We start from the raw sequence: 21,170 nt of genomic DNA, 5'->3' as shown, positions 1-21,170 counted from the left end.
ACTGTTCTTAAAATAACTTTTTTAAAACTTTGTGTTTTATTTTTCATTGTTCAAGGCCGAATTCCGGCTGTCAAATATTTCTGTGCCTGATTAACTCATCTAAAACTTCCTACCGGGGCGGGTGGGGGAGGAATAAGATAACCTAGAAAAGAGACATAGCATACAGCTGTCATCGTTTATGTGGAATCTGTTGTTTCAATGCAGGACTATGTAGCATATTACAGGGGCTAGAGACAGACTGCTCTAATGGAGCTTGAACCATTTTAAAACATTACAAACTTAAACTCTGAAATGAATGCATGGAACTGAGTCCACATACATCCTGAGCCAGACTGCGAGTTCTCCGAATTAAATTCCATACCTAATTCAATGTTTAAGAAATAAATAATGAAAATCCATAATTTCAAGTTTACATACATGTTATTAAAACAATAGCAACCACAAAGATTGTTTAGAATATGAAACAACAAGGTTTTTTTTCAGGAAGTCTTTTTATTGCTGACATTTATATAAAACTTGCTGGCACATGATGATAAGAAGCAGTTTTACTTTGTAGATTCTCTGTGGACAGTGCACCCCTTCTCTGTGGGCAGGTGGCTGGCCTGTTTCTACCACCCCACCCTGGTGTGCCGCTGGACCCACCAACAATGTATAAAGGCGTAATTAACATTTACCTGATTACAAGTGAAGCTGAATATCCTCTTACACATTTAAAGGTCTTTGCATTTCTTTTCCTGTGTATTGTCTAGTCTTTTATTTTGCCATTTTTCCCCTAATGGTTTTCCCCTCTCTATTTTCAATTTAAAAAAAGAGTTCTATATTTAAACAGAAGTTATACTGGGGGAAAAAAAAAGTGGGGCACCATCTTTGACTAAATCGATCTTGCTTCTGGAAAGCCTTCATACATAACACGATATGAACAGAAACTCATGTGTCTCCCTTCAAGGCGGCGGATGCAAATTGCAACCATAGAAAGGAAGTAAAACCACCTCGTGTGAATTAACCCGGTGAACCCACGACTGGCGAAGCGATGCTTTTCAAGTTGGACTCTGCAGTCTTATCTATTTTTGAACATTGGAATTCCTCATGAAATTTTTTTGAAGATAAAATTCTATACTTTACCACTTTTTTTAAAGTACTGCTATAAAAGTGAGAGTTGTTATTTTAAATTTTATAATATTCCATTGTTCAATGACAGATGTGTCGTTATGGCCAAACAATTAGAATTCATTACCAAATAAAATCAGTTAAATTGATCTCTTCACTGAATTGATGAGGTTGATTTAATTAAAATAGTTATCACATAAATATATCCTTACCGCTTAAGGATTTTTTATACTTTGTAAGGAAAATAGTGTATTTCATTTTTATAGAATCAACTATGAATCTTTTTGTATCTCTGTTTTTCATTAAATTTTCATATTATAAATGTATTATAAATGTACACAGCTTCTGAGAGGAAAAAAATGACATTATACTTTATGTCTCTCTGCAAATTCCCTTTCAGGCAATATTAATGTTTGCCCTTGATAGTTATAAACAAAGTATACATGTTTGTGTTTGGGCTTTTTCTAGCATTTTTGTTTTTAATTGTAAGATAGTAACATTTAAGACAAAAAGTTAAGACAAGGCACAGTGACCCATAATCTTATCTCTAGCAACTATTTAATTTTTTGTCAATTTGTCTTATTTTTGAGATCCTGTCTAAAATCATCACATCTGACTCTTGAAAAACTCTTGATAGCTAAGAATACTTTCTTTTCAACAGTAGTTTTTGTCATCTTCTGGTCCCTCTTAAACAGGAGGTAGTATTCTTCAAGAACAGCAAAGACGGACTTGGTTTTAATTTTAGATTTAAAATTTAACATAGTATGTGCAATTTACTGAGGTTAACATACAAATGAGAGTTTAGAAATATTAAATCTGTGTATTATAAAAGGATCTCATAATGTCAGTTATAAGGCAATATAATCATATACTATATGAAGGTATATGTTTTTAAGGAGCTACAAAGAATTAATGTTAGTCTTGAACTTACCACAAAGTTTTTCCAATCTAATTATGATCAATTCGTTTTTTTCTGTGAAGCAGTAATTTTTGGCTTTCCACCATGAAAAATAAAATAGTTCGTGTATGTGCCTGCTTCCTGTAGCTCTTGGTCTTCTTACCTTGCCTCTGTCTCTTGTTTTTTATGTCGCCTGGTTCGTTGTTTTTTTTTTTTTTAAAATCAGTTACAATAGTATAATATTGTGTTTGCCTACAGCAGCTGAATTATAAGGTTTTCTTTTTCGCTTCAGTCATAGAGTTCTGGATTACTCCTTTCATTGCTCTCAGAAGAAAAGGCAGTTAGATGAAAAAAACTTCTTGTTTAAACCACTGCTACCACCACAAAGCCGAAAAATTTTTTGTTGCCAAACAAATGGAATACAGATATCACCTCATGTCTTTCACCATGGAGTTCTCTTAATCGCTCTTAATTTTGACTCTTTAGATAATATCTAGTCTTTCTTTGGGGCAGCTTAGAGACCCCGTCTCCCCTAAAAAAGAATTTAAATTTGTGTTTTTGTGATGCTGTTGTTTGTTTGTTTGTTTGTTCCTAAGAACATGGCGAACTTTCAATTTCTGATCTTGTTTCTTTAAACTTTTTCAGCTTTCTTCAGCTGCACGCCTTGTTTATTGATTATTTGGTTCATTCTCTTTTTTCCTTCAGGGACTCCTGTAATTTGCAGTTTGAATTACAGCACTCTGGAAGTCTGTGAACGTTCCCTTCACGTCTTGGTTCATTTCTTATGCTCAGCGCGTGTTTCCTGGGTCTGCTTCCTGTTTCACCAATCCAATTTTCTGCTGTGTTGGTTCTTCTATTATTGCTTCTACTGCCAGTGTTAATTGGTTTGTGGCGCAATCCATTTGCTGCTGGCCTTAGTGCCATCTGACTGTTCTCTCTTTGTCTCTCTCTGTAAGTCCATATCGTTGCCAGAATGATCCATCTAAAACACAAGTTGGCTATGTCATTCCTCTGGCAAAAATTTTTAGTGACTTCTTCACTGCAGAATAATGTTCTAACCCTCCAGCGTCGTAAGTGGAGCCCGCAATTATTATCCGAGCTTAGCGCGTCTCTCTCTCTAGCCTTACAATCCACCGTCATCCGCTCTTTGCCCCCCACGCATGCCAGTCCCCCGCCTAGAAGGCCCCCGGCGCCCCCTGTCCCATCCTCCCCATCCACACTCCCCGCCTAGCTTACCTGGCTTTCCCCACCAAACACAATTACTTGTTTTCACTCTCGCGCACCTTGTACATGCTTCTTCACTGGCTTTTGTAGTCGTTTGTTTATACTTGACTATGACACTCTGACACCAGGGAAGTTACTGCGCCGTGACTCTTAGAGCTTCAGCACTAGCTCAGTGCTTGGTGCTTGACGACCTTCCCGTCTTTTGCGTTCATTTACTTTAAGGGAGAGGCCAACCTCTAGCATATGATCTATTTCTTTTTTTCCTTTTTTAAGGGAAATATTTTTACTGGAGTCAGATTTTTTTTTCTCCAGTCTGTATTTTCTTATATGTAATTTACTAATCCTTAAGACATGGTCTTATAGTAACTCATCCCAAATCGCAACATATAGTGCTCAATGCTGGGTCAGGGTTCAGGAACCAGTTTTGGGAGTGACCTATTAAAAACACTCAGTCATGTTTCATGTCAGGAACCAAATTACAAGCCAAGGTCAACGAGGACTGACTGCCTCGGCCTCACTGTTTCCTCTCAAGCCCGGGGTGGTGCTCCAGCCTTGACAGCGTGCTCCTGGTCACGCAACCCTGGAATCTGAGTGCCCCTGTGCTCAGCCAGGGTGGTGCTCAGCCAGGGTGGTCCTCTCCTCTTGTTTTTTTTTGTTTACCTCCAAGATTATATTGGGCTTTAATTCTTAAACACTTAAGGGGAAAAAAAAGACTTTATAGATTTCTAAAAACTGGTATGCTTTTGTTGTTTCTTTTTAAACCTCTCAAATATTGCAGAAAATCGCAAAGATGAGGGTAAAAATTCTTCACCATCTTGCCATTCACAGAAGCACATAGTAGAGTATATTTTTGCACACAAACATGTAAGAAATGGGTCCCTATGTCATATGACATTTCCCATTAAGTGCTATTCAGTGGCTCCCCCTTTTTTTACTCAGCAATATGTTTAGACTCCATTGTGTATCAGGAATTGGAAATGTTTTTCATCATTTACAGCTCACTCACCAGTTACCTATAGTTGGATATTTAAATTCCTTATGAATAATGCTTTGATAAACATTATCTTATACATTTTTTACGTCTGTATATGAATACAACTTTCACTGAGCTTCTCTATCAGAAGACACTCAAGTAGAAACTTGAAACCCCGTTAAGAGTGCCCGAAAATACTTATGCCCATGTCTCTACGAAGGCTGGATTTTCGTCAGTTACTCCATATTAGCTAGAGACTCCCAACTTACAGCTCTAAATTCAGATCTTTTGATACTTTCACATGGTGTCTGTCTCACTAGTATCTCAAGTAACATACCCCAAAGCATAACCCGATTTCCTGCCTCAGTCACCAAACCTGTTCTTTCCCTTTCTATTTCTTTTGTTTTTTTTCCCCTCAATGAAACTTTGATTCACCTGGTTATTCAAGTTAGAAACCTGGAGTGATCTTTTTGTTTCTTTCTTCCCTGAATTTTCATATCAAAACTATCGCCAAGGCTTATGGATTTTATTCACTCTATCACATGCATCCAGATCTGAGGAAACTTTATAGGTAAGCCATCCCACAGTTTTTAAAAGACATTTAAAAAAAATCTCGTGATTAGTCAAAATGCGTGGTTTGTCAGACGTGCTTGTGTGTTGAACAGGAACTTCTTTGTTGAATTATAGCTGTGCAACTTGTAACTTTAAACGGGGCCTGGAGTTCCTCTCACACTGCCATGCGGCTGACGTCCGTGATTAAGCGAGATGAATCTAAATCTTTAGGGATATAGTCAAATTTATACTTCTAATCTGCAATTTGGTTGCACATACATTTTAACTGAAATTTAGAGATGCTGCTTTCTCCACTATTTCAAGTAAAAATTCGAGGCCAAATCTTCAGCATGTATCCTTGGTATTTTAACACTAGAATGAATGAGTCACCTTACAGTTTCTGCTCCTCCCTTCCATCTAAGTTGTTCGAGAGATTGTATTTTTTTAACTCTGTGTGTAATGCTGTCCCAGCCGCAATTTCCATTAGAGCAGGATTTTATTCTGACTCTTTCCGTTGGCGTATATTCACGATCTCATAACGTAAGCATGGACCGAATCACTTTTTTCAAGTGGTCGGCAAAAGATTGCTGGACAGCGACATTGACCAGTGCAATTGTGAAGTAATAAAATGAGGAATAATTACTAGAGCTGCTCACCTTATTTGCTTCCTGCTCCCCACCCCCCCCACCCCCCCTTAGCAATCATGTCAGATTATCTCTTGAAACAATTGTTGGTTCGGGCTAACATAGCTTCTCTAGACAGTACTTGGTGTTTTCTTCAACCTAAAACAATACATAAATCATTCTGTAATCTGAGATTCTGTAAGGTTCACTTATAAGACAACTTCCTCTTCTAAGGATAGCGTTTGTTATTGAAAAACTCTTCATATATATGGGATATACATTGAGTTTCAAATCCATCTATTTTTCTTCTCCACCAGCACTACTGATCTAAGTCATCTCTCATCTGGAGAGTGGCCCTCACCTTTTAATTGCATTCCCCATAGCTATTCACACAAAGTTACCTTTCGAATATGCCATTCTGATCTTGTTACTTCTTTGCTTAAAGCCCATCAGTGCTATTTCTTTCCTATTTATCTAGGTACCATTTGCCTCTTACCATTAGCACTTAAAACTCTCCAGCTTGGTGTCGAGGCCCATGTCCTCTCCTTAGCTGCTCGAATGTCTCAGGAGGTAAAGAAAGGGCGGGGAGGGATTTAAAGCCAAGGGCAACTACATTTGGGAAACTTTGTCACTATTTCTCATTTGTTGGAATTTTTCTTTCTCCTGCTCCTAGGAAATGGGACATACACCTTCATACACCTTTTTATTTTGTAGATCGACGTGTATCATTCCACTCCCAAAGTCACTCTGGTGGCAGCTTTGACGTAGGTTTGCCTACTGATGTTATACCTCCCAGTTAAGAACCTTGGACAGAAGAAAAAAAGGCAGCAGTCGCCCCTGAGCTCTTCCTGCAGCCCTGCCGTGCCCTCCCGGAGCCCTCGTGGGCTGGGGGTGCCATGGGGCCCTTCAGAGAGTGTCGTCGTCAGCGGCTGCCAAACGTGCCGTGCTTATGAGCTAGAACATTGTATGTCAGCGCCTGGCATTTTTCTTAATGTCCAAATTGTTTTGTATTCTTTGGAATCGATGTTCGATAGCACAGAGATTAACTTTTTTGTCCTCTTGTTTTTGATTATTTCTCATTTTGTTCTGTACTGGGGAGAGCTTTTTGTAAAAGCGACTTACATTGCCATGTTGCCCAGAAGACTCTCTCGCAGTTCTTCAACCTAAATTCAGGATTGTCAAGCTGGATAAGGGCGTTTGGTGCCCTTAATTATGGGTCTTACACTACTTTTTCTTAACCGATTAATTGACATTGGAATTTATAGAAATTCTCATTGCCTTTTGAAATAGAGTCATTTCTTGTCATTGGTTTAGTTTGGGGATACAGTTTTTTTTTTCTTCTTCTTCGTTACGATCCTTTAATGTGAAATGGGAGAATGGAGATCTTCTGATACTTTCATTTATGTTGACATATTCTGGAAAATCCTGATTCACTCAGCCTTATGGTAGAGGCAAGTGGGGGAAAGGATTTTTAGTGGAGGACGCTGACTAGGAGAGTATGCATAGACGTGGCCATTTATTCTCCAAAATGTTTCTTTAGAATTTTGAGATTTGTATAACCATATTTTAGAAAGATGATTTTTTTAAAAAATCATGTAAAATATATTACCAATTAGAAATGAAAATGGGAAATGCTTGTTTCGTTTAATGACTGTTGACTCTCTCTGTAGTCATATCATTTGTCACATATAATATTAGGACCTTTAATCGCCCATTTTTGAAAACTCCTAAGGATTAGTATAAATTCCTATTTCTAAAAGCTATCAGAGAAAAGAGGCTATTACATTGCTTCTTCGAGTAGTTAATTGTATCAGCCTAGAGCCTGAACCCGGAGGTTGGAATTGTTTACATAGTGAGGTGATGACGCATCTTCAAGCACGATCCGAGTTCTCCAGCAGTCGCGTGTCTCCCGCGAGGCTCTAGCCGAGTGCACCTGTGTTCCCTTTCAGCCTCCTCTTCGTCCTGCGATGGAACAGCAGTAACTGATCTTTACCCACCTCAAGCCTTGGACACTCTGTTCAAGCACATAGGTTTGATTTGCAAAGACGACTGAACCCACTTGTTCCGTTCTCAGGGGGAATGACAGTGCGCACTAGATAGCCCTGTACCCTCCTGTCAAAAGAACGAAGCATTAATGCCATGATTCAGATATCAGCGTGCCAGCCGGGCACCCGTTATCCGGCATTATGACAGATTTGCTAATGGGTCCTGACGTGAGAGTCACAAAGAAAAAGTTATAAATAGCTTCAGGTCAGCGCTTTAAAAATACTGTGTTTCTTTAAGTACTAAATCTACCTGATCCCATCAAATAAAAGCTTAAAAAGACAAGGATCCACTTTTGATGATTTAGTCCCTTTTTTCTCCATCACGTTCTGCTAGAAAGGTTCATCTTACCTTGTTCTTTCTGCTGTATGACTTGTTAAAGGGAAATTTTGATGATTTTGTTGTGTCTTTTCTGGAATGCTGATTTTTTTTTTCTTAATTTTAAAATGTGTGTTTTAGTTCTATAGTTTATCAATTGGGAGTTTCAGTTAAAAGCCAAAGGATTGCAATTTAACCAAGGTAGAGTGAAAATAACACTCAGTAAAACTAAATGGTGAGAGGAAAACCTACATAAATAGTCATAGCTTTCACGTATACTTTTACAAGTTTTTTGTCATAGTGGTTCATTATGTCAGGCTTCTTTTTCCACCAATAACCGTTGAAGGGTACAGTTTTTGAAAATATTGTTCCTAGTTTTTAAAAGTTGTTGTTTTTTCTCATAGAAATAGAAAATTGGAAAATACAGAAACCATGAAGGTAAAATTCTTAAAAGAAAAAAAAGTATAAAAGAGTCACCCAATAATTATACCCCGAAATAATACTTTAGATATTATGAAGTCTTGAAACATGAGTTTGTTTTATGTATGTCCCTTATGTATTTTTATTTGTATCTCCTTGGGTATGTTTCACTTTGGGGTCACACTGATTATTCTCCTAGCAAGGGACCTTCTCCTCTCTGGTGAGGTGGCAGTAATATTCTGTGGAAGATAGCAACATTGCTTAATTGCTTCAGTCTGTGTTTCTTCAAACTAACTTGGAAGAGTATTTAAAAAATGACCAGTTTTAAACATTGAAATGGCTCGAGAGATTCCAGTGTATTTAATGCTTTGCACACTTGAGACTGAGCAAGGATTTAATTATATAAATCAGTTTTAAAATTCAGTGAGTTCTTAATTGCCTGTGAGGTGAGTGGCATACTTAAAGAATTATGTAGACATGGGTCTTCTGAGTTTATAACGTTAAGTATAACCCTTACAGACAGAGGACAGAACAGAAATAACAAAATGGCATTTGAATACAAATAGAGACTATAGAGGTGGCTGGTAAGAATATATCCATAGTTGTTACTTACAGCAATTTTAAAGAGCCTTGGCGTCAGACCCGAGTTAGTCGATGTTCTTTTAAATTATTGTTACGAGGTTCTTCTCAACCCACCGGTCCCCGGAACTCTTGTCTCAGCTTGTGTGAACTCTTCCTCACTGTCTCAGAACCAGCTCTACTGGATTTCTCTCAGTTCCTGTAGGCACTGTGTCCTTTCCCACCTCAAGTAAGTGCTCGCATGGCCCACTCCCTCTACCAAACCTCCCCGGCTCCTATTTATCCTTCAGGTTTTAGCTCCAGTGTCACTTAGAGACCTCTCTCCAGTCTCCCCAGACTTAGGATCAAGGTTATAGATTCCCACAGTGCTCTGTACTTCTCTTTCATAAAGCTCTTATGTTTGAAATTCCTCCTTCGATGCCCATCTTCCCTGTGAGGCTCTAAGTTCCACTTGGGTACACTCTCACTCACTGCTTCACCCCCAAGTGCCTGCTGCTCAAGACTCGCTCGGTGAATACTTGTTTACACTATAGATGTGACTGTTTCTTGGCAGGGTAGGTGCTTAGGAAAGAGTTTTTAAAAGCCCATACTCTTAGAAGCTTATGCAAAAGAAGAAATTGATCAAAAGAGATGGAGGAGGGAGGGAGCAGGCATTCTAGCACATTCTAGTGGAGGTTCTGGAGCCAGAGTGACTGGGTTCAGATTCCCAGGTCGGCTGCTTTTAGTGATGTAACTTTGGGCAAGTTACTTAACCTTTCTACACCTCAGCTCCTTATCTGCAGAATGGGAATAATAATAACACCTACCTCAAAGGTTTTCATGAGGAATGAGAACACATAGCATATAATATGTATAATATGATGGTACTAATTCTAAAATGACAATCCTGGTCATCAGCATTTTTCTTCTTGGTTCCCATTCTCTTATTTCCCCATCATTCCCCTCCACCCCTAGAGAAAGCGGAAGGATTTTTTTTTCCCAAGTAGAACTAGAAGGCAATATATTCAGATGGTAATTTAGCCTTATTTAATGTTTCAGAATAGCCAGAGACCATTCGTGAATACATTTTGAAATATTAATAGAGAACAGAGTTTGAAGAATTGACATATAAACTATCATTAAAACTTACTTTTAAAGACTTACAGAACTTGCTGTTCAATGAAAAATTTATTTTAGCATTGAACAGAGTCCAAATAAAGTCAGTTTCATGGTTTAAGAAACATAGTTTAAGTTGCAGTTGTATGTGAGATCATCCAGAGTGCTGCAATTAAAAAAAATTAAGCTGATTCACTCATTTTCTGTGTTAGATACTGGGATGAAATACCATGGCCTTGGCGCTCAGCTGCCAACCTTTTTATGTTTAAAAACCACGTAAAATATTTTTGAATAATTTTTGTGTCATAGAGTATATTTTATTATGAAGTGTGCAGATACCGATTATCTAGAAAAGTTCAGATGCCATTTACAGTTACCAAACAAATGGACTTCAGTGTGATTTATTTCGGTTTAGGGACCCACTGCCTTGAGACAAGGAGCCGGTTTGGCGTTAAATTTACACCATGTATCGTTTTCACCGTTTCATGGCGTTTTATCTTGCTGCAGTGGTGCCCCGGAAGTGGAAGTGGGCAGAAGCAATGAGATACACTGCTCTTCTGTGTCTAGGTCGAATGGGAAAGGACTAGTGAGTAAGGTTAATTGTGTTGAGCTCATTAGATGGAACATCATATCGGGGAAAGTCACTAACGTCTCTTCAAGTCGCAGTAAGGAAGAGAACTGGGACGTGGTTATGCCCATACTTTGCCTTTGAGGAAAACATATTGTTAAAAGGTTATAGCATCTGTAGGTGTGGCTCCAAGACTAGAGATTTCTAAACGAAAAGTTATGCGAAGAAATTCGTAAGGGTGCACAGAATGCTCTGAGCAGCTCAGGTTTTTCGAAAGGATGTATATGATTGACAGACGGAAGGAGCGCGTGATCACATTTATACAGTGCTAAGCAGACGGTGAGAAATAAACATTTAAGAATTGTTTTTTTCTATGGACCGAAGCTCAAAGAGAGTATGACACTGCAGAGAGCATGAAGAGCTTTTAAGGCTGTGTTTGGGGCAGCAGCAACGGGGAGGAGGAAGAAGCGGACTCGCCTTCAGGAGGTGAAGTCCACGTCAGCTGTCCGCAGGCCGAAATTGGACCCTTACTGTTCTTACCGGCTTCCCTAATCTTGAACTAACAATTACTTTTCCAACAGTAAATGGTAAAACAGATCATTCCAAACGGTGAGAAATCAAATTTTAAAAAGATTAGGTCATGAGAGTATCGTCCACTTTACGGGAATTTCAGTTTTCAAGACTCGACTGAATTGCCTCCTGGGAGTTAAAGAGACTCTCAGATCTGATCTCAGGGTTATTGTCAATATTCTTTGCGAAATCGTGGAGAACGTGGGAAGTACCAGGAGACTGAAGAGAGACGCATGTTCCAGTTCCCAGAACGGTGTAAAGTACATTGTGAAAACGTAAGTCCACTTCCATAACTCCCAGACTTTAAACTGTGGCAAGATTTGAAGAGATTTTTTTTTTTTTAAGGCAGTATTGTGTTTAGAAAAGAATAGGATGATCCCATGAATCAATGTAAATTTATTAGAATAAAACATGCCATACCGACCTAATTTTTTTTCTGTTTTGATTTTTATAATTGCCACTGGATTAGAGAATAGTAAAAGCATATTGTATCTTGACTTTAGCAAGTGATCGGCAAAGTCTGCTGGGCTATCCTTATGGAGAAGACAAGGACATGTTGGCAATTAGAATGATTTACAGTCACTTGCATGGCCACACCTCTGCTGGCTTGCCATTGGGTTTATCTGAATTATAATCAGTCACTCTAGGTTGCTTCCTCAAAGAGGACTGACTGTTAAGGAGTATTAATTAGCAAGTATTCAGAAAGTATGGATTTGTAGTTATGAGTTCTTCTGACTAAGGATTTATTTATGTATTGAAACCAGAATGCCTGGATTTATTTATGATTGAGATTTCAGGTAGAGACTTTTCCCCACCTGAGCTGTATTTGTAAGATGTATAGATCTATTTTTTAAGTTTCATAAATCAACTTGACTTATAAATCACTTAGAAGTCAAAGAATCATCTCAATATTTGAATTAAAGCAAAGGCCAACTGCGTAAAAATGCTATCCTGAAGAGTCTTTTTTTCTTATATATTTTTTAACAACAGCTCCATTAATCCCAGATAGATGTGTTTCATACCCTCGAAATGTCAAGTTTCTGTGAAGCTCTCCCCAAACCAAAGGCAGAAGTTCATCTACAACTTGATAATATAAAGTTAGCAGTGACTTTGTGAGTTAATATTTCTGTCGGCCTTCTAGTAATTTCACAGTCATCAGCCTATTCAGGATATTTGTACTTAAAAAATGCCTTGGAATCATATCAAAAAAGGAATAATAACATTCTGTCCCCTTCTGAAAATCCTTTGGTTTCTTGAGGCAAGAAGATCCACGATGATTGCTATAGCCAACATATTTTATTATTAATTATTAATTTTAATGCCAACCCAAATAATTTATTAATCATTTATAATTGACTTTTTATTGATATTTGCGATATTTGTCTCCAACCTCAGAAAAGCATAACTTTTTAAAATAGTTGCACGTTTTAAATAAGACATCACATTTATGGAATTGTTCTTCATCTTTTTGTTTTTTACTATTCATCTCAGAGTTGCAGCCTGAATCCCAGTAGAAGTTGAGGGTGAAGATTGAGATTGCAATTCCAGTCCTGATAATTCTAGATGTTTTTCTTCAAATCTAGCTCTTTCTGCTTTAGTTGGCTTCTCGGTCTTAGGATCTTGTAGGCCCTCGAAACAGACATTGAGTTGCTTTAACTTCTTTCTCACTTACGAGACCCCCTCATGCTGTAATTTGTGATCTATGATTTTTATTATGGCTTCAACCTTAATTATATCTCATTTCATGGCGGTAACTTTTATAGATTAAAATCCAGGTTGGGTTCTTAGCATTTTAGAGTTACCTCTGTGATTATAGCATATCTATGGGAAAGCTTCACATTAAAAAAACCAGTTTTGAATTCAAAAGTGTCGATTCTGATTGTCTTTAATTATACAGGCGTTATCCTTTATCCAAATCTATTCCTGAAAATATGTCAAATAGCACATTTTGAGATAACGCAACCTATATTATATTATTTTAAAAGGGGCAAAACAGCGATGCATTCTGTCTGTTGGGATACCCTAACCAAGCTTCCACAAATTTCACCTTTTAAGCACCTACATAACAATCTACCAAAGCTTTTGTACGATATTTGTTCCAGAGCATTTGAAACACCCTCGCCTAATTTTAAGAATACTTAATGAACTCATTATCAGCTATGTTTTTGTTCAGTAATCAATGAGACTGTGCGGCGTTGATTATGAATAAGGGTTTTCTTCCACCCAGCAACGAGCAAGTACTGTACTATAAGTAAAAATATATATATAATTCCATCTAGAGCGGACTCCAGTCGGTGGGTCCTTCAATGTCTGGCAGGACATTTGTGGGACTAGGGATTCTGCTGGGCTCTCCCTGCAGATGTCGTTCAGGTTTTCTTCTTCGATCATAAATACTCACCACTTCCTCAGCGTTTATTTTTGGCGACGCAGAACAGGGTCTTTTTGGTTCGTGTGTATTTGTTGAGGTTCTGAATATTATCTCGAACTGTAGAAGCACTGTGATTTCCTGCTTATATTTTAACACCCTCTCGTATGGGTTATGTTTATTTATACATCCAAGAAAAGACTAAAAGGGGGAATTAGAAATGTTATATTATGGAATAATAGTTAAACGGATGAACTGATCTGTAGTAACCTTTTGATTTATCTAACCTTGTCATAACTCGGCTGTTTCAAATAAAACAAAGAGTGTATTTTAATGAACTAGTCATTTCTTATTCAATAATATTTTCTAATTATTTGAAGTCTCGTCTACTGAACAATGTCTTCGTCACTGTGATTTCCATTTTAAGTTCAGTCCTTCCTGCAAATTCAGTACTGTCAGATTTCTGCTATCCCATATTTTCCTGCTTAATATTTCTTTAAGACCACCTATTATTCCTTTTTTTTAATCTCCCATCTCCCCCACGAATACGAAAAATATTTTTCACTCTTATTTATTTACATTGTATCTAGGAGTCAAGCAAGTGGACAGAAAATACGTGTTTAATTTGGTGAGAGAAGGCGCTGAGGTAAGGCCCATTTGGCCTTTTTGAAGATCAGAGATGGCCAGTGTGGGCGGAACATATTTGGGAAGGGAAGGGTGTATGAGATCGGGTCAGGGATGGCCAGGGCTAGAACGTGTAGTGTCTTCTAGGCTTTACTCAGAAGTTTGGATTTCATTCCAAGTGCAACTAGAAGTTAGTGTGTGGCTCTGAACAGGGTAGCGGCTGTCCGATTGATGATTTAAGTCTCACTCCGTCTGCTGCGTAAGTGGTGGGAGCAGAGGAAAGCTAGAATGGATGCAGGGAGACCACTTAGGAGGCACTGGAGAATTCCAGATGAGAAATCATGCCGGCTTAGCTTAGGTGGTGGCAGTGGAGGCGGAGAGGAGCGGAGGGGTGGGAGACGCTTTGGGGGCAGCACCGGATCTGGGGTATAGAAGCAAAAAGGGGAACGCAAGGAGGACCGCCGGCTTCGGGGTCTGTCCCGCTGGGTTGGAGCTCCTGTTATTTTCTAAGATCGGGAAAGCAGAGGAGAGAAGAACATTGGGGAAGACGGAATGAAGAGTTCAGTTTTGTCAATCTGAAATTCGAGGCGCTTATCCGATTTCCAAATGTATCTGTAATATACGTGAGCGAGTCTGATGAGTTTGGAGTTTGGCGAGGTAGGTCAGGGGCATACGTGACAAGAATTTGTCATGTTATTTAAAGCCTTGAGACCAAATGAAAGTACCATGAATACTTGTCATCTTCTCTTACCTGAACCGTCTCCCTCCTTACCGTGTAAAATTATGCCCACATCGTATTTTTACAAGTACATATTTTAACTACAGTACCTTTAATAATTCGGTGTTATCTTGTTTTCAGCGAAATATTCTGATTTCTCCTTGTTCATAGCTAAGTGGTTTAAGGGTGTTCGACCACTCGCATCTATACTGGACTGGAGATCTGACAGTTTCGTCTTATGTGGTTTTCTTTTGTAGGCAAAGTCATTAACAAAGATTTGCGGCACTACCTGAGTCTTCAGTTTCAGAAAGGATCGGTGGACCACAAGCTGCAGCAAGTGATCCGAGATAATCTCTACCTGAGAACCATTCCATGTGAGTAGGAGACGGGCCGAGGTATCCTTACGTAACCGATCAAACACAGAATGCAGCAAAGCGTCTCGTATCAAATCGTGACGACTAAGTTAGGGCACAAGGATGCGACAAAAATTGGAGGAGGAGGCAAGTTTTTAGAGGACTTTTCAGGGGTCTTGCTTTGCAAAGTAGAAAAGCCAGAAGATTCTATATCATGACTTTTTAAAAACTCGCTCGACCTTTAGTGTTTAAGAAATCTGTGTACGTGTTGCATACTGGATTTTATTTTGATAAATCAGTGTCTGCACCCTATGCAGTAAGAGGACATCTTTGCTCTCCATGCCTTGTACTCTGAGAACAAACATTTTTGTATGACTTATTAGCACATTGCTAATTTTAAAATCCGCCCCTTCCCCAAAGGAAGTGTGCAGTGCCTTCATTGTGGTAATCTAATCCATTTTGAATTTTTACCTCGATCTCGGTGTTTCTATTCCAGTCTTAATGGTTTTCATAAAAACCTAGTTGTTGTTGTAATGGTTTGGGGGCTTTTTTGAAATGCGTAACAAGAAATCATGTATGTTTAAGTGTTGTCTTTAGTTAGCACAGGCCTGGGAAAGAATAAAAAGTGATGAACAATAAATTATTAGGGCGTAAAAGGACATTCTGGTTTGTTTTCTCTTCCAATATGTTTGTCACTCCTTGTGGATACTAGCTTTTATAATGGTTCCGGAGTGCTCGATTTCTGTTACTAAATCCTAGACAATGTCCAGTTGATCACCAAGCCTCCCTGGTTATGCTTCTTAAATATCTGCTCCTCTGCACTGCCTAAGCCTTCACCCTTTCTGTCCTGGACTTTTTTTGTTTTTGTTTTTTTTTAAAAAACAACAACAACAACAACAAATAGCATTCTGTAGTGGCAAAGAGGTAGGTAAAACTGGGTTCAAAATCTTGATTATAGCATCTTACTGGTTTCTTCACTTGATCGAGTTACTTCATCTTCCTGAGCCTCAGAACCTGCCTCTATAACATGTGAATAACAAGATTCACCTCTTGTAGTTGTTACTAGAATTACAGCGAGAATGTAAATGCAAACCACTTGGCCTAGCGCAGGCACCTAAGCAATGTTTGTCGCCGGCCCGGGCCCCCTGTCTGACCGTATCCCCTGCCTCCCACATCACCTCAGTCTGTCTTCAAAGTGCCCCTGATTCTTATCCATCTGTAGTTTATCTTTTGACGACTTCCTTTGGCTGCACGTCTAGACTCCTCAACCTGGTACAAAGTATTTTGATTTTGATTTTTAAATCTGACTCCTCGTCCGTGAGTTCCTTCTGCAAACCTGTCTTGTCAGCTTTCAGAGTTGCAGCTCCTGCCTTCTTCGTGCTTACCTGGTGTGTCTTTGTCCATCTTTTCATTATTTTGTCTTTCTGAATCTCTTTGGTTTACGAATCATATCGGGCTTTGTAGCCATTGCGACACTTTCTTTATATTTATCAAGATGATCAATATCTAGTCATCTCTTCATGCCCCTTCTCTCTCCCTTTCTCATCTTCTGACTTGAAATAATCATCTTTTTACTCTCCAAACACATAATCAGCACGCTTATACTTTGCATATGCTTTCCTCATTCTCACCTTTTTTTGATACTTGTGCTGTATCCATATTGGCAAAGTAAACAGCCATTACCTACCGCCCTGTCCCCTTTGTAAACATCGTTTAGTCTTCGGTCTGCGGGTGAACACATGTTTACTCTCAACACCAGCTTTTTGTTATTTCTTCAGTAATCGTGGTTGTCTAAAGCTTGTTCTCTACTGGATTTTTACAGGATCGTTACAGCAGTTTGTGGTTTTGATACTTTACAGTATGCTTGGCTGGATATTTTGGCTCATATTTTTATTTTTTTCCCATCTTAATTATATTAGTCAATTACCTAATTGTCTTCTGCCATAAAGCATTGCTCTTAAAAAAGTCTGAGGGCAATCTGATTTTTATTCCCTTAATGAGTAACTTGGTGTTTTGCCTACATGGGGTGTCTCGGGGTAGCATTTTTTGTTTCATAATGCCAGAGCTCCCTCTTTCCTTGTTAAAACAAGTTAATGAAAATATGCGCTGTACTTTCTGCTGCCCTCTGCTACTTTTGCATGGAGCTTCTTTTTAATTTACTTCTGCTGTCCTAGTTTTGCAGTTTCTTCTCAGTGTGAGGTTTTGTCCTGGAAAGGAGCCACGGCAGTTTTAATTCATAGGGTCCAAACAGCTGCAGCCTTTGCAAATTCTAACAGGACCCCTTAACTTACAAGTCGAAGTGTCCACAACCCCACCTGGTCCCTGAATGTTACTCTCCTCAAAGATCCCAGATCTTCTTGGAGAAAATTCTGATTCCCTGTCTGGGGCAAGGAAAGTACAAGATGAGCTTGGAACGTCTAATCGTATCCACAAGTATATAAATGCTTAAAAAATTATGAGACGTATCAGAAGGACATTAAAAAAGCCACCTAGAGGGGTTCCCCCTGACAAAATCTGAGACAATGTGAGTTAATAAAATTAATAAAAGACAAAGGGAGGTGGTTTCTCCCGTCGGCAGACATTGCCCCATAGATGTATCCCGGCTGCGATCCCAAAGAGAAGACGCAACGGAAGAGTCCTGTGATTTCCTCAGCTGTCTGCTGGGACGTGTTCCTGGGCCACGTGGCCCAGGGAGAGCCGGCCCAGGCAGAGTCCAGCAGATTCTTGAGTTGAGGGGACAGCAGTCTGAGTCCAACAAGCCTGAGGTGTCTGGACTTTGCAGGACAGGGTGTCCGAGAGGGGAGAGCTATGAAGAAAAGGAGCTCAGGCGATCTGCGCAGGTGTCCCCTGGAGTCGGCTGCTGGATACTAAGCGGAGGGTGTGTGTGCATCCTGGGACCTGCATGGCCAAGCAGAGAACGCTCTGGCAGCTGTAAGCTTGACGGTCCCCGGCGCTTACCCAGGGCTGGGAAAATCTGAGTTCTAACCCGCCCGAGGAGAGGGACCCCATAAGGCTCACGCCTTGCTAGTAGGGCTGGACCGTAGATCGAGCTGCTTGAGGCCCACTTTAACAAAGCTTAATGAAGCGGGCCCCAAAGGGATCAAGCGGATGTGGGTGTCACTTAGCGGCCATGAGAGGGGAGTTTTCAGTGTATCTGTTCCCTTTTGCTCCTGCCCTCAAAGGCACTGGAAGTTTCAGCCGCATTCTGCAGTCCGCTTGCCGCGGGGTGGAGTGGGGGGCGTGTGTGTGGGGGGGCGCCTCAGCCATGAATTCAGCTCCGCCCGTGCACCTGCTGACTTCCTCATGGTTTCCCGATGAGTTCCATGGGCACCCCAGCTGGCTCCCCATTTTTCAGCAGCATACCCTGCATGTGGTTTTCCAGTGGGTTTCTGGCAAGTCCAGCCATTGTCCCAGCTGGTTTTCTAGTAAGTTCAACAACCCCCCTCCCCCCCACACACAGGGAGCTCGCTGGTAACCGTCATCGGTCCTGCCAGCCTCAGCCCACCTGCTGGAAACCAGCTCTGTCCCCAGGTTACTACCACACCTTCTCCAGGGAGGTCCGAACCCCGACTTTGGAAGCGGCCCCCTCTTCTAAGTTTGTTCCTTGCTGGGATAGCCTCCCCCAGCTTTAGGGTGGCATTCTTCACAGTGCTGTTTTATTCCCTCATAGTTATTAGTTCCTTGTAAATAGTTAATTCTTTATATTAAGCCATCCTTGTTCAGGTCACCATGCAGTTTCTCTCTCCTGTTTGGACCCTGGCTGATACAGAACCGGTCCCGGCAGCGGTCCCAGGAGACAGACCTGCAGGGAGGAATTTTAGAATTGGTTTTGGTTGTGTTCTTGGCCTCGACTACAGTGCCAAGTTCCGTTCAGTGGGAAGTAGGATGCTCGTAAGTCATGACAAGGAGTGGCATCACGGTGTAATCACAGTCTAATTTGTGGTTGATTGTGACGAAGTGCCAGCTGAACCAAGTACCCTGGGAACCCAGATGACAACCGCACGTGACCGTTACGGCAGGGACGATGGCTACAAACGCCGCGGTGCGGGGCGGCTTCTCCCGGGTGCTCCAGGCGCAGAAGGAGAGAACACGCCAGTATGAAATCAGCTGGTTTATTACTGCGAACTAATATCACAAGATTATACTAACGCTTTTAAACTACCTTATGCAGACATTTGCTAGTGGAAAACCTTAGAAGAAGGGAACATTAACACCAAAAAAAAAAAAGCCCCCAAAAAATCATTAAAATTTTTGAAGGATATTACCACACATATTTAATATTTGAATTTTTCAGTCCTAAAATAAGCTTTAAAGCATACGGAGAATCAATTACATTATCCAATGGTCTTGATCTGTGGTAATAAATATTCCAGATGTAGAAAAAAATTCTTTTATTTTCATTGATATTCATCAGATTGTTAAGTGTGTATCCAAAAGCATCTTTAACTTGGGCGTTAGTCAGTGGTCATTTGCACAAGCGTATCACTTTTTAATGATGAAAATATTTTGTCTCCTTGCCCTGGCTCTGGTTTTGCCTTTGAAATCTATATTGCTTTTACTTCAGATTTTAGACCAGTTTCTGCATTCAGGTTGGAGCATTCCACATCCACCTTTACTTCTTCTCTTTGCATCTCTTCTGCGAAAGTATGTAGAAAGCACTGGAACTCGTACCAAACACTCAGTGAGCAATGCCAGAGGACATTGTCGAATAGGATTCCGATAACATTCACATCTCTTACATCATGATACAGAATCACATGTCAAAACCGCCCAGTTAAGGACTCATTTGGCCTCTAAAACTTGTAATTGTTTGGAATACCACTCATAGAATTCATATAGAGTATAAGTGCATGTCCTCTTACTCATACCGTATCTGCAAGAAAGACCCAGCAGGAGCAGGCGGGGCCCTGGCCCCACACTGAGGCGTGGCAGCGGCTGCAGGTGAGACCGACTTCTCCGCCCCCACTTGCTCCTGTCCTGGTCCCTGGAGGTGTCAACTTTAACGCTTGATTCGACGTTCTAGCGTTTCCTGTTCTCGATATCAGTAGATTCCTTCAAACCAGTAACATCTCTGTGTCAGATTGTTACGCTTTAATTCTCACAGGGGAATTACAACTTTTTTTTTCATTTTCCCTATCAACCGATTTTTCTTGGTATTTGGGAAAAGGAAATTTGCCAAATAACTTCAAGAAGGGATTCCTACATGGAAACACTAATGTAGGTTGACTCCAGATCTCGTACTGCTGGTGAGAATGCAAAGTAGCACATTTACTTAGGGACATTTTCTTACAAAGTTAAACATACACTTACTGTATGACCATCAATTCCATTCCTGGGTATTGAACCAATATGACTTTAAATATATGTCTACCCAAAGATTTGTAAGTTTATAGAAGCTTTATTTATAATATCTGGAATCTAGAAACAATCCAAATGTCCATCAATGGCAAATGCATAATCCAACTTTGGTATATCTATACAAGGGAATACCACTCAACAATAAAAAGATATTGAACCACAATATGGATAGATCTCAAAAGTGTCATGCCAAGTGACAGAAGCCAGACACAAATCACTACTGGAATCAGATTAATGTATGTTTCCATTTATCTGAGACTCTATTCAAGGCAAAACTATGATGGCAGTAGATCAGTGGCTACCACAGGGAAACTTTTGGGTGTGATGGTTCCCCAAACTCATAGAAAGGTACTGTTAAAATTAGTGAATTTTATTGTAGGTAAATCGTATTTGAATAACATGACCAAATAAACTGCCACAGTTGTATCCTTTTATACCATTAACATTATGAAAATTTACAAAAAGATATTGCTAACAGCATAAAAAATATTTGAAATACTTGGATAGTAATCTTTTAAAAAAAGTGTAAAGATCTCTGTAAGATAAAATTTAGGGACCTTAAAGAAAGTCTAACTATATTGGCAGAGATTTCTTGCTCGTGGATTAAAGACTCAATATGATGAAGGTATCAGTTCTCCTTAAATTGATGATTAGATTCAATCTAATCCCATAAAAATTCTAGCATTTTTAGCCTGTTTATCTAATTTCAGAATTTATGTGGCAAGGTTATGAATATAAAAACAAATAGGTGGACTTGCTGTACTATGTCTCAAGATTTATCA

At 39.7% G+C, this 21,170-nt stretch overlaps 1 protein-coding gene across 2 annotated transcripts in view; it reads left to right on the top strand.

Annotated features, from left to right (window-relative positions):
• The window catches only part of MAGI3 (membrane associated guanylate kinase, WW and PDZ domain containing 3), a 173,794-nt gene that overhangs the window by 85,815 nt on the left and 66,809 nt on the right, over positions 1-21,170 (top strand). For both annotated transcript variants that reach the window (XM_016124324.2, XM_036235067.1), the window contains exon 2: positions 14,935-15,051. In XM_016124324.2, coding sequence (XP_015979810.2) covers positions 14,935-15,051 — 117 coding nt within the window. The remainder of the gene's footprint in view (positions 1-14,934; positions 15,052-21,170) is intronic.

This window comes from Rousettus aegyptiacus, unplaced genomic scaffold (genome assembly GCF_014176215.1).
Source record: "Rousettus aegyptiacus isolate mRouAeg1 unplaced genomic scaffold, mRouAeg1.p scaffold_m13_p_17, whole genome shotgun sequence".
In the NCBI taxonomy this organism is placed as follows: domain Eukaryota; kingdom Metazoa; phylum Chordata; class Mammalia; order Chiroptera; family Pteropodidae; genus Rousettus; species Rousettus aegyptiacus.
Note: the sequence above shows the minus strand (reverse complement) of the source record. Positions and strands in the feature narration are given on the sequence as shown.